General features: G+C 51.6%; 1 protein-coding gene across 2 annotated transcripts in view; it reads left to right on the top strand.

Moving 5' to 3' along the window:
• Positions 1 to 2,800: 2,800 nt before the first annotated feature.
• Positions 2,801 to 12,710, top strand: part of TMCC2 (transmembrane and coiled-coil domain family 2) — a 40,318-nt gene continuing 30,408 nt past the window's right edge. Inside the window, exons 1-2 of one of the 2 annotated variants that reach the window (XM_035010219.1) lie at positions 2,801 to 2,998; positions 3,133 to 3,435. In XM_035010219.1, coding sequence (XP_034866110.1) covers positions 3,229 to 3,435 — 207 coding nt within the window. In that variant the 5' untranslated portion in view covers positions 2,801 to 2,998; positions 3,133 to 3,228. Of the gene's footprint in view, positions 3,436 to 12,710 lie in introns of both variants that reach the window. The other variant, XM_035010218.1, reaches the window with a different exon arrangement.

Raw genomic sequence — 12,710 nt, 5'->3', positions numbered from 1 at the left:
AACACTTCTGAAACTGGATGACATCTCTGATAATAGCTAGGGCCCTCAGTCTGTGCCAGGCAATGCCTAAATGCTTTACATTCCCTACCCAACACCCTATAAGATAGGTTCTGTCATGATCCTCACTCCCAAATTAGGAAACTGGGGCATAAAGAGGCTGGAAACTTGGCCCCAATCACATGGTGAGGGGAGAACAGAGCCAGGATCTGTCCCCAAGCAGTCTGGCCACAGAGTCTAGAGCTCTTAACGTCCACTATGCAATACTGCATCTCCAAAATGGAATAGACAGCATTAACTGATTTGATGAAACGCACCACAGACTTTTTTGTTGACCCGCACGACACCTTACTAAATATGGCCACAAATAGGAAATTTGGCCATCATGCTATTGTGTATGATAATACAATAGTCAAAGTTAAGGCCAACTTCGACCTACTATAGAAATGGGGCATAATTCAAATGATAATGGTCTCTGCTTTCTTTTTTTTCTTTTTTAAAGATTTTGTTTATTTATTTGACAGAGTGACAGTGAGAGAGGGAGCACAAGCAGGGGGAGTGGGAGAGGGAGAAGCAGGCTTCCCGCGGAGCAGGGAGCCCAATGCGGGGCTCCATCCCAGACCCCGGGATCACCACCTGAGCCGAAGGCAGACGCTTAATGACTGAGCCACCTAAGCGCCCCTGGTCTCTGCTTTCTTAAAACCTCACAGTGACTCCCTCCACTTTTCTTCCAGCTTCCAGTCAGGTCATGAATTCGTGCTCACCATTTGCCCAAGGCTACCACTTACCTCCCAGCCTAGGACTTGCCCAGGATCTGTAGGGGTCCCTACACTTCTTTAGAGCGAGTCAGGAGTCAGGTAGGGGGTAGCAGACTCTTCTGCCTGACATTCAGCACATGGGAATCTGCTCCCACTGGTTCTGCTTAGTCCTGCCACGGACTTCACTGGCGTTCTGTCTTTCCCTCATCATTGAAAATGATCACAGCAGAGTGCTAGGGAAGCTTTGTGTTTCCGCGTTGTGCCCGATACCATGTAGTGGATGTAGGGGGTGGTTCTGTGTTCCCAGCCCATCCTAAATTCCTACCTTCTAAAAATGGAGCTGCCTAGTTTAGAAAGTAGCTGCCTGACTGAAGTAAATTCTTAACAACTTAGGCTCTTCTAGGATACACATTAAAATGAGTGGTTGGAATGGGAAAATGACAGAGTCAGGAAACTCATAGCCTGGTAGGACTGAGGCAAGACTAGCATGACATGACAGGTATAAAAGCGATTGGTAAACTATAAAACACTTTAGGGATCGTCACTGTGACTCACAGACTGAGTGGCCCCTTCACTATAGTCTAAGCCAATGAATGGGTCTCAGATGTTAGCTTGCATCAGAATTACCTGGAGGGCTTGTGAAAACAGACTTCTGGGGGTTCCGGGGTGGCTCAGTCGGTTAAGCATCTGACTCTTGATTTGAGCTCAGGTCGTGATCTCAGGGAACTGGGATTGAGCCCTGTGTAGGACTCCACGTTCAGTGGGGAGTCTGCTTAGGATTTTCTCTCTCTCCCTCTGCCCCTCCTCCCTGCTCTCTCTCTCTCTCTTAAATAAATAAATAAATAAATCTTAAAAAAAAAATAAATTAAAAACCCCAGACGTCTGGGCTCTCTATTTCTGATTCTGTAGGTCTCGCTGGTGTCTAAGAATTTGCATTTCTGTCAAGTTTCCAGGTGATACTGATGCTGCTGGTTTCAGGACCATCCTTTGAGACCATTGGTCTAGGCTGCTGGGTGGGCAAAAAGCATCGTATCCATAGTAAGCATACGGTAGACACTCAGATGGAGTTGTTATTACTCTGCTCCATATCTTGGTAGCCCCAATATTTACTCTCTTCTGCCTCCAGATTACTAGCACAGTTTGGCTGAGATTCAGGGGAAAAAAAGGTTGCATTCCTTTTTCTTCTCTTCCATATGTACCAACCTCCTGCCATTAACACTCCTTATTTAAAAGCCTTTTCATAGTTTGCATTATTATGTTAAATAATTTAATACTTTCTAATTTCTGAGCATAAAGCTAAATCGCATACGAGATAGCTACTTAAAGTGGGAGAAGGGGTGAAGGGACAGAAGATCACCCCCTCCCTCTGCATTTGCAGCTCTGCATGTAGGCATAGGTTTGTGTTTCAGACCATGCATCCTGGAGGGGATCAGTATCTCCCTCGCTGAAGGGCTCTACACACGGAATGTGCAAAGTTAGAGCAAAATGCACTGATGATAAACATCTCTATCTCGCCCCCTCCCTGCCAAATAAAACGAGTGGGTGGGGGAAATCCCGAGAGAGCCTTTTCTGGGGAGGGTCCCGCCCACCCCTGCCAAGACCGCGTCGGGGGTGGCGCGCCGCCCCGCCTCTACTCCGCGGCCGGCTCTCTGCAATGCCAAAACGCAGCAGCAGAGCCCTCCAGACCTCTCCTGGGGGACCGCGCGGTGCAACCAACCCTAAAAACGTGGCCGCGCGACGCCCCCTCAGCCCTCCGGGCTTCCCATTGGCCCGTTGCCGTTGTCACTCGCTGCTTGCCTCGCCTTCCCCCTCGCGGGCGGAGGCAGCGGGCGGGGTAGGTTGCGCGCTCGCCGCTGGCTCGGGCCGCGGTCGCGGCTTTGCAGCAAGCGGCGCGGCGGGCGGGGAGCCGGGCGCGCGGCCGGGGAGGGGGCGGGGGGGGCTGGGGGCGCCGCGGCCGGCGGGTGCGGGGCGGCGGCCGGCGGCAGGGCCGGGGGGGGCGGGCCGCAGCCCGCGCCGAGGGCGGCCGCCGAAGACCTGCCCGGCCGGCTGCCCGGTGCCCTGCCTCGCCCAGCAGCCCGGCCCGCCGGGAGGGATGCGCCGTGCCGCCCAGCTCCCCTCCGCCCTGCCCGCGCCCTGGAGCAGAAAGTTTGGGGGGCCGGGGGCTGTCTTCCTCCTCCCGCTCCAGTGACTGCCCAAGGACTCCTGCCGCCCAGCCTCGACTGTGACCTGCCTCCGCTCCCCAGGTCGGAATGAACTATTCCAGGCTGTAACCGACGCTCCGTGTCCTCGCCCCTCCCTCACCCTCCTTTAAAAAGATTTATTTTTTAATTCAAGAAATTGTGACCCTCCGACTCCCCCCTCCTCCTTACTAATTTAGACCCCGGGCCTCGTTTTCTGAGTGTAAGAGGGGGTGCGGTCTCCCCCGAGACGGCGCGCTGGAAGGACAGATTCCCCTTGCCGACCCACATACACCATGAAGAGGTGCAAATCGGACGAGCTGCAGCAACAGCAGGGCGAGGAGGATGGAGCTGGGCTGGAAGATGCCGCTGGCCACCTGGCGGGCGCGGACCTCCGGCCTGGGGAGGCCACGGGTGCTAACTCGGCAGGCGCGCCAACTTCAGATGCGGGCGCTGCCGCGGCGCCCAACCCGGGGCCCCGAAGCAAGCCTCCTGATTTAAAGGTGAGCGCAGACCATCCCCTGGCAAGCCCAGCCGGCGACTTAGCTTTCCTCGCCCCACGCAGAAAAGTGCTTTCACGGGATGAAAGTGATGGGGAAGCCAGGCAAAGGTCAGAGAGGATGTTCGGCCAGAACCCTGGGCTGGACGTCAGGTACCGTTTGTGCCTCCGTCTTTCAGCTCCATTTCAGGCCTCTGTGTTCCTCATTATTCAGCAGACCGTTCTAGTGACTCACCCACAGGAGATTGTTTGAATAATGTGTGTGAAGTGCTGTTCGCAGACAAAGGGCTGGAGAAATCCAAGATGCTAACTAAAAAGTTGACATCACTTTCCCTCCTGTAAGATGGCAGGGGAAGAAAATTGCCGAGTGGGAGGCCAAGCAGAGGACCATTCATTTCCTTTGCTGAGTTAATTTCCTCCTTGTGGGATCTTCCTGGGTGAAGCTCAGTTTGTCCATCTGTGAAAGGGGAGTGTGGAGTTCTTGCCGTTAGGTGGAGCCAGAGGTTAAGCTAGTGCTTGGAGATCCCTGCCTGCCTGCTGAACCAACCCCCAGGGTGGAGAACTGACAGGTGGCCAAGCGGTGCTTGGGCTGGTTTGGGGCACACATGCTGAGCCGGCAGTTAGAACCAGAATCCGAAAGAGCCGGTCACATGCAGCTGGGAGTCCTTTATTTTCCGGCCTGCGGTTGCCGAGACAATTATCGAGCTATGTTGAATATGTCTCTATATTAATTAAAACGTAATGCACCTTTGCTGGAGCTGCCCCGGGGACTGCAGGCTCAGGATTTGCAAGCCGGCTCACCACGGGGCTGAGCAAGATGTCAGCCCGAGGAAGGAACTTAGATGCCTTGGAGATTGATGCCTCCAGGGAGATATTCTCCAGAGAGGGTGCAAGGTCTGGGCTAGGGGAGCCAAAGGACTCCATTGTGTTAAATAAAGCCTGTATCCTATGGCAGCAACCACTAAGGAGCTTACCAGAATAAGCCAATGACATTCCTCGTTTGGCCTGAGCAGCTCAGAGTCAGGAAGTCAGAGCGCAGGTGAGTGTGCTCTTACCTGTGTGTGTTACCTGTCTGTGTGCCTTGGGGAGGGGTAGGTAGGGACACAGCTGGCTCCTTGTGTGTACTTCAGAAAAACTGTGGTATTTACGTGAGTGTGACCTCTGGGGCTGCGGCTGCCCTTTTCAGAGGTTGGGGGCAAGCCTTATGTCTAAAGCTGAGCTCCACTGGAGAGGCCCTGCGCCGGAGGCTTGTGCTTTTAGTCAGGCCCAAGGAGTCCTTGGTGCCTGGCCCAGCTGTCACCTCTGAGCCCACCCTGTGTGGTCAAGAGGTGCGGTTCCTATTTTCAGTGAGATGATGAACGGCCATGGGTGCCCTTAATGTGGATGTGGGAAGGAGGGGAGCCTTCTGCTGCACACTTGAGCCTCATTCCGGGCCCATCCAAGATGAGTCTGGCCAGCAAACCCCGATTGCATGGCCAGATGGGACCCTTGCCCTGAGTTGATGAGAAGCTGCCTTGGGAACTCCCCCACTCTCCAGCTCAGGGCAGCAGTGGAGACTGCCAGCTCTATTCATTCCCCTCCGTTGCCTACACGAGCGAAGGTGGGCTGTTGCTGGTGTGGGGGCTGTGGTGTCTTTGTCTCTGTAGATAATTCTGCCTTAAGAAGCTCGTTCATCTCCACCCTCCTATATCATCTCTCTCTCTTCTTCACCTTTTTTTTTTTGGCGACACCCTCACTGTGGTTAGGGCAGACTCAGCAGCAGCTCCGCACCTGATATTAACTGCTGAACTTCCCTGAAGCAGAATTGAGATTCGATGTGAGAACAGGAGCCTCACCACTCCCCCCGCCCCCCCGCAACACATATCCCTGCGGTAGAGCACAGCCATGTGGACCCAGGCTGGCAACAAGGAGGAAAAAACATAGCTGCTCTCTGCTCAGTGGGAGCATGGGGAGACAAGCAGGGCCTTTTCCTGTTTCTCTCTGTCTGCTTTGTCAAAACATGTTTACAAGGTGGGGACTTTGGAAACCAGATAGGAACTTGGGGGCCTTTGGAATTTGATTTGCTGGGTGATTGCAGGCAAATCACTCAACTTTTCTGAGCCTTTTTCTGGGAAAAAGGAATAGGAATATTGAAGTGTGTCCAAACTTGGTTTACAGAGCTGGAAAAGTTGTTTACCAATAGTGGCATGGTTTTCCAATGCTGGAAAAATTCCATGCCTGGCTCTAGCACTGGGTAGAAGCAGGCTTGTTTTAGATTTGCTGGTGGTACCGTAAAGGGGCAAGTTTCATTTTTTTTGTAACCCACCCACCCCCCACCCCCCCACCCGCGACACCTGTGTTTGGCCTAGGAAGATCAGCAGCTCTGGTTTTGTTTTCATTTTAAACTTGGGAGATAGGGACTTTGGGTCCCTTCGTCCCGCTTCTGTTTTCTTGTGACAACTCCAGGCATTGTGGTAGATTAAGTGCATTGGAGGAAATCTTCTTGAGAAAGGGGCAAAAAAATTAGAAGCTTTGTCTGAACTACCTCCAGTGGCAATTGGGGCAGGGGGATTTTAGTCTTTGCCAAAGAGATCTGAATGCCCCAACTAGTGGTTGCCACAGGTTTCAGGGGCTCCTTTGGCCTCTCTTCACGGTCCTTCAGTGTTGTGGAGTGTATTACTCTGCACTGTAAATTTCTGGGTCTGGGATCCGGGATTATGGGGTGGGAGGGCCAGTGAAAAGAAGGAAAAATAGTTACACAGCAATCTTAAAGGAGCAATTGTATAATTGTTACTGAGAAATCACCTGAAAAGGGACATTGTCTCACAGGAGGCTCATGCGGGTACTTGGGGGCCTTCTTCCCTGCTCCACACACTTGATGTGATACCTCCTGCAACAGGAACCCACAGTCCAGAGTCCCATTGCCCATCCCCCTGTGGCTTGGAAGTCCTATTTAACCACCTCGGTTCATGTCTTGATTCATTTGTCCTCATCATGTGCTGCTACCACATTCCCTGCTAGTTGGGAGGACAGGCCAGGATAGCTGGTAATGGAGAGAGTTGGCAGACCCAAAGTACACTGGAATACTCTAGCAAGAAAACCCAGCTCCAGTGAGAATGGGAGTAGGGAGGAGCTCAGGGGAAACTAGAGAGAGGGACACGGAGCACACATTCCTGTTAACAATACAGCATGTGGTAGCTGTTGCTGAGGCCTGGGATGAGTGGCTAAGCATAAGAGTCAGCTGGTTCTGTCCCTGAGTTCTAGAAGCCTCAAGGCAAGGAGGAAATCACCAGCCTCAGCACCTCTCCCACCCCTTCTGCAGCCAGAAGAATCGAGCCCTTCCTGAAAGGAAGACTCTGGGTGTGCTGGCCAGAGGCCTTCCCCTGATGTTCTTTTCCCCTCAGAAAAGCCTCTGTGAACAATTTCTCCAGGGATTTCTGGGCACTATTCATATATTTCCCAGAAGAGAAAAGGGGGTGCCCTGAGGTCCATTACTACAGTCCTGGTTCGAACTGCTTTTGATTCAAGACTCACGTGGGTTCCAGCTTATGTTCTCTCATTCACACCATGCCCTGGCCTTCCTGCCTGATCACAGTGAAGATGAGAAAAGGCAAGGAGAAGCCAAATAGCTGGGGGAAGTCCCAGCTGGAGACTGGGAGACCACCTTTTCTGGCGAGCACGGGCACGTGAGCCCCTCGCAAATGGCCCATGTTCCTTCAGCACTCCTGTAGAGAGTCCCTGGGGAAGGGGTCAGGAGTCAACAGATACTGAACAACTTTAGTGGGAAAGGCACTGTTCTAAGCTGTGAAATAGGACATGTATGGAAAAGTGTCTGAAAACATGTATAGTTTACAACAGCAAAACAGACACCCCATCTACCTACCACCCAAGTCAAGAAAGAGAACATTGACATTCCCAAAAGCCCTGCTTGTTTTTCTGTTTGACTTTTTTTTTTTAAGTAGGCTCTACACCCAACGTGGGGCTTGAACTCACCACCCCAAAATTAAGAGTCCCGTGCTTTACCGACTGAGGCAGGCAGGCACCCCTTATTTGTTTTGTGTTTGTGTGTGTGTGTGTGTCTGTGTGTGTGTTTAAGACCATGGCTCTTGATCAAATTGATGGGTTTCAGTGTCTCCACTTCTTCAGTGGAGGAGAAGACAAGCTACTTCATGGGAATGTGGGTGGGATGAAGGAGTGTGTGTGCTCTGGGACTCTAGTGGAGGGTTCTGGTGGTAGAGTGGACCCTCTGTGGCCTTCTCCTAGTTCTGCTTTAGAGGTGATATGTTCAGGCTTGACGAGAGGCTAGAATAGATTTCCTCAGGGAAGTAGGATTGCTGTAGACCTCGGATCAGGGGAAGGGGAAATTCGTTCTTTGGCAACAGGTGGTACGTTGGCCTTCCAGGTAAGCTCCCGCTCAAACAGGACAAAGTACTTGCAAGAAAATCATCCATCAGAGGACACATAGGTTTAAGGGTGCTTTGAGCAACATTCGATGGAGTTGATCAGAAGAGATGGGCTGAGAGCAAGATATTTTTTAAAAGATTTTATTTATTTATTTATTTGAGAGAGAGAGAGAGCATGCGTGGATGGAGGAGCAGAGGGAGAGGGACAAGCAGACTCTGTGCTGAGCAGGGAGCTTGATGTGGGGCTCGATCCCACAACCCTGAGATCATGACCTGAGCTGAAATTAAGACTGAGCCACCCAGGTGCCCCTAGAGCAAGATATTAGAGAGAATAGGATGTTAATGGCCAAATAAGAGAGGGGCCTTCTAAATGGGGGCAGTGGGATAGCAAGTGCCGGGGGCTTTGTGGGTCCAGGGTCCTTCTTGACTAGAACACGGTTGTTGTCCCAGCCCTGTAAATAGTCAGGGATAGCTGAGGGACAGCGGGAATGTCGAGGTTGCCTGGTATTTACCCCACCTGCGCCTAATGTGTGGTGGGCAGGGGATCCTGAGGCCCAAGGCTGCTCCACTCCCACCCCCTTGCCTTTGGTAATTTTCGGAGCGGCCCTGTTCGTGGGCTCCAGAGGAATTGGTGACCAATGGGAAAGCACGTGGCAAAGGCAGCTGTCTGTTCCCCTGCCACATCTCGGGTTCTAGATGAATTCGCAGCTGCCCTCATGGTTCTAGTGGGAACTGTCTTGTAGGCTCAGTATTTACAGAATGTGCTTCTTTTTGTGTATCTAACCATCCCTAGCAGCCAATCCCATGAACAGCACTGTCTCCCTCTCCCTCAAAAAGGAATTGAAACATCAGATAAGACCTGAATTTTGGGTATAAGTTAATAAAAAAAAAGTGTGAGTGTCAGGAGCTGGGGAAAAAAAAGCTCGGGTGGCGTCTTAGTGGTAGTTTTGGAAGCCAACTCAAAATACCTCTCTGTTTTCATCTCTCCTCTAAGAAATGGCCTCTCCCTTTGAAATCCTCACAGACCAGGAGGGTGCGTTCTTAGGAGGAGGCCAGGACTGGACAGTGTCCACCTTTATCAGCCAAACACTTAAACCTCTCTCCATGTTAAAAGTTAGAACAAAGCGGTTGAAGGATGGCAGGTATGTTTTGTGGTTGTGTGAGAAAAGCAGTATTTGACTTTACAAATCAAGTGGCTAAAGGCTTCCTTATTCCAGCCCAGTTAACTGAGTCATGTTCACCCTGGAAAACAAAGCTGGCTTGTGAGCCCATGAGCCCTGACCCAAGCTGTGTGTGAAGTCGGTAAACGCACTCAGGCTGCTGGGTCACTGTTCATCTCCTTCCAAGCCAGCTCCATCTTGGCGCTTACTGGGATGACATAGACTCAGATAAGGCTTTGAACTGTAGCAGGAGGGATGTGGGTTAGACACAAGAGAAGGCTGCCTGACTGAGCACTTTATATCTTTGGAAAAGGTCGTTGTCTAAGGATTAAATCCTTTTTTTTTTTTTAAGATTTTATTTATTTATTTGACAGAGAGAGACACAGCGAGAGAGGGAACACAAGCAGGGGGAGTGGGAGAGGGAGAAGCAGGCTTCCCGCGGAGCAGGGAGCCGGATGCGGGGCTCGATGCCAGGACCCTGGGATCATGACCTGAGCCGAAGGCAGATGCTTAACGACTGAGCCACCCAGGCGCCCCAGGATTAAATCCTTTTTTTTTTTTTTAAAGATTTTATTTATTTACTTGACAGACAGAGACACAGCGAGAGAGGGAACACAAGCAGGGGGAGTGGGAGAGGGAGAAGCAGGCTTCCCGCTGAGCAGGGAGCCCGATGTGGGGCTCGATCCCAGGACCCTGGGATCATGACCTGAGCCGAAGGCAGATGCTTAACGACTGAGCCACCCAGGCGCCCCGATTAAATCCTTTTTAAGAGGGTTTTGTAGGCTTGGATAGTTTCTGGTCAGAAAATAAATAATTAGGCAGCAATCGCTGGGTAATATTAGGGACACGAAGATATAGATGATGTAGTTCCTGCTCTCCGTTCACTCATATTCTCATTGAGGATTCTGTCCATAAGCCGGTGAAAAGTTGGATAACAGTTTGAGAGAGCACTAGCAAACATGTCACAAGGCACATGATCCGTTGCAAGGTGAGTGGTGCAGATAATGAGATCTCTGGAGCTCAGAGCAGGGCCGTGAGACCTGGTCGGGGATGGCTTCACGGAGGGGGCAGGCAGGGAAGGGTGGGGAGGACCAAAGGAGGTACACAGGTAATTTTTTAAATCTTCTGTGCTGGTATATGTTGAGTCAGTTCTGCCTAGAGACCCAGGGGATGTGGCCACCCTCCCAGACTTGCACTGGCACCAGGCAGAATTCTCTAAGTGATAAAGGAAGGAGGAATTAAAATAAAATTGAGAATGGGGAAGTCCTTTTTGCCCCTGGGTTGAGATCTGTTTTTTTAAGTGTCCGCTCTGATACAGGGGAAGAAAAAAATGATTGGAAAAATCTTTCATCACTGTGTTTCTAACAAACCCCAGACAGGCCTGAGCACCGGCAGCTCCTCACCCCTCTCCATCATCATCCTCGTGGGTGCCAGACCTGGGGTCAGGGTTCCTCTCCCACTCCAGCCCCAGGCTCCCCACCCAAAGCTTCTTAAGGACAACTGGAGACTTCCGCAATCCACTTTGTATCCCGAGAGCAGGACTCTGTGGGTTTTGACAGCGATTAGCTCTCTAATGCTGGCCCTGTTTCCATAGAGACCCTATAAATAGAGGAACGTTGGCGACCTAGGCTTGCTAAGGCTCATGGTGACCCAGTCACCCCACTGAACCCTCACAGCCGACGCTGTGGTGGGGCAGAGGGAGTTCCGAACCCAGGTGGGAGGAAGGGACGTGTGGTGAGCTGTCAGGTTGGGGTAATTAGCTATAGGTTAGCGTGACTTGTTAAGAGCCTCGCAGCTTTTCCGGGAGTTAAGAACACAGGGACCTGTAGGAATCAGAAGCCGCTTTTGGCTATTTTTAACCAGATGGTGCCAAAGACGCTGTACCCCAAAGCATTTCACTTCTGGCCTCATGCAGCTGCGTTGGCAGATTTTGGAGTACAGTTCCCCTTTGGGGGACCCACACCCAGGGAGGAAAACGGATGAAGCCTAACTGTTTAGAGACCACAGCCTTCTCAGGAAGGATCTTTCAGAAATCATCCAATTCACCCTTTCTTCCTGAGAGGATGATGGCACCCCAAGGACAGGGGGTCCTCTCTGCCCGGGGGAGGGGACAGCAAATGCCCTGGCCTTCCCCTCCCCGGGCTTCGGCACCTGCCCCAGGAAGCCGTCCTTTCTGGCTAAGTCCTGGCTCCCGGGCAGCTCCGGGACAGTTTTTTTTTTTTTTTTTTTTTTAAGATTTTATTTATTTATTTGAGACAGAGCGAATAAGAGACAGAGAGCATGAGAGGGAGGAGGGTCAGAGGGAGAAGCAGACTCCCTGCCGAGCAGGGAGCCCGATGCGGAACTCGATCCCGGGACTCCAGGATCATGACCTGAGCCGAAGGCAGTCGCTTAACCGACTGAGCCACCCAGGCGCCCAGCTCCGGGACAGTTTTCCCACATTCTGATACATCGGGAGAGCTCTGTTTATGTCTCACCCCTAACTCTGAAACATCTCAGCTCTCTTCTAATACATGGCTTCGTTTGGCCACCAAAATGGTTTCTGGCAGCTGGGGAAAAGCAAAAGTCAGTGTGGAAAAGCGAGTGACATTTAGTAGCTGGAACCTGTTAGTCAGAGCAGGCGGTGCTTTCTGCTGCGTTGGTGGCCAAGTCCCCTGAAGCTAGTCACCATGGTTTTCCTCATTTCCAAAACTTGTGGCTGGTTATGTGTATGGGCTGAGTTGGTGGTGGTGTTTGTTTTTTTTTTTGAACATTACTTACCATGTTATGTCAAAACTCCTCAACTGACACCTACCTGCAGAAGCACCACAGCTCCTGTGTCCCCCAGCTTTCTGGCCTTGCACTTTGTGAGGGGAACCCCTTCACTTGGAGCAACACCCCCATCCCATTATTTTTTTACTTCTTTTTTGTTCTTTCCCTTCCCGCCTACTGCAGACTTTAGCAGGCTCCCCAGTGCTGCTGGGGCAAAGGTCCTGTGGTCATCCAGCTGCCATCCGTGGCTTTCCTTCGCCTGCAGAACAGATGGGGAAGGTGTGAACTGAAGGCCCACAGTGGTTAAAGCCCTCACCCGCATCCTACAATGTAGCATGGGCAAATCACCCACAACAGTTGGCAGGGCCCATCTCCCCCTGGCCCAGGTGTTTTGGGTTTGTTTTAAACCTGCCCGTGAGACTGTTCTGGGATGTCTGTAAATACTGCGTCTGCTTTAGTCTTGGAACCAGTGTGTGAGCCAGTGAAGGTAAATTAGACCGGAGGTCGGAGGCTTGTCTGTGTAACTGGGATGAGCCACTGCACTGGACTGCACCTCAGTTTTTGTTTTTTTTTTTGTTTTTTTTAAGATTTTATTTATTTATTTGAGAGAGAGAGCACATGAGAGGGGGGAGGGTCTGAGGGAGAAGCAGACTCCCTGCTGAGAAGGGAGCCCGATGCGGGACTCGATCTCGGGACTCCAGGACCATGGCCTGAGCCGAAGGCAGTCGCTTAACCAACTAAGCCACCCAGGCGCCCCTGCACCTCAGTTTTTTTATCTGCAAAATGGAGACGCTGATACTAATCCCGCTCTCCCTCCTGAGATGAGGCTCTAGCATCAGGTTAGAATGACCGTGTAAATTGGAAAGCGCTTTGGAAAATGCTGTATGGTTTTAAAATAAACTGACCAAGGATTTTAGGATTCGAGGCAACAGGACAGACGGTGGCTGCTGGCCACCGCACCTCTGCCCGTTTCCCGGGGCCCGGCG

Source organism: Mirounga leonina, unplaced genomic scaffold (genome assembly GCF_011800145.1).
Source record: "Mirounga leonina isolate KUSES-001 unplaced genomic scaffold, KU_Mleo_1.0 Mir_154, whole genome shotgun sequence".
NCBI classification, from domain to species: Eukaryota; Metazoa; Chordata; class Mammalia; order Carnivora; family Phocidae; genus Mirounga; species Mirounga leonina.
The sequence above is the reverse complement of the archived record's forward strand: the minus strand, read 5'-3'. Positions and strand labels throughout refer to the sequence as shown.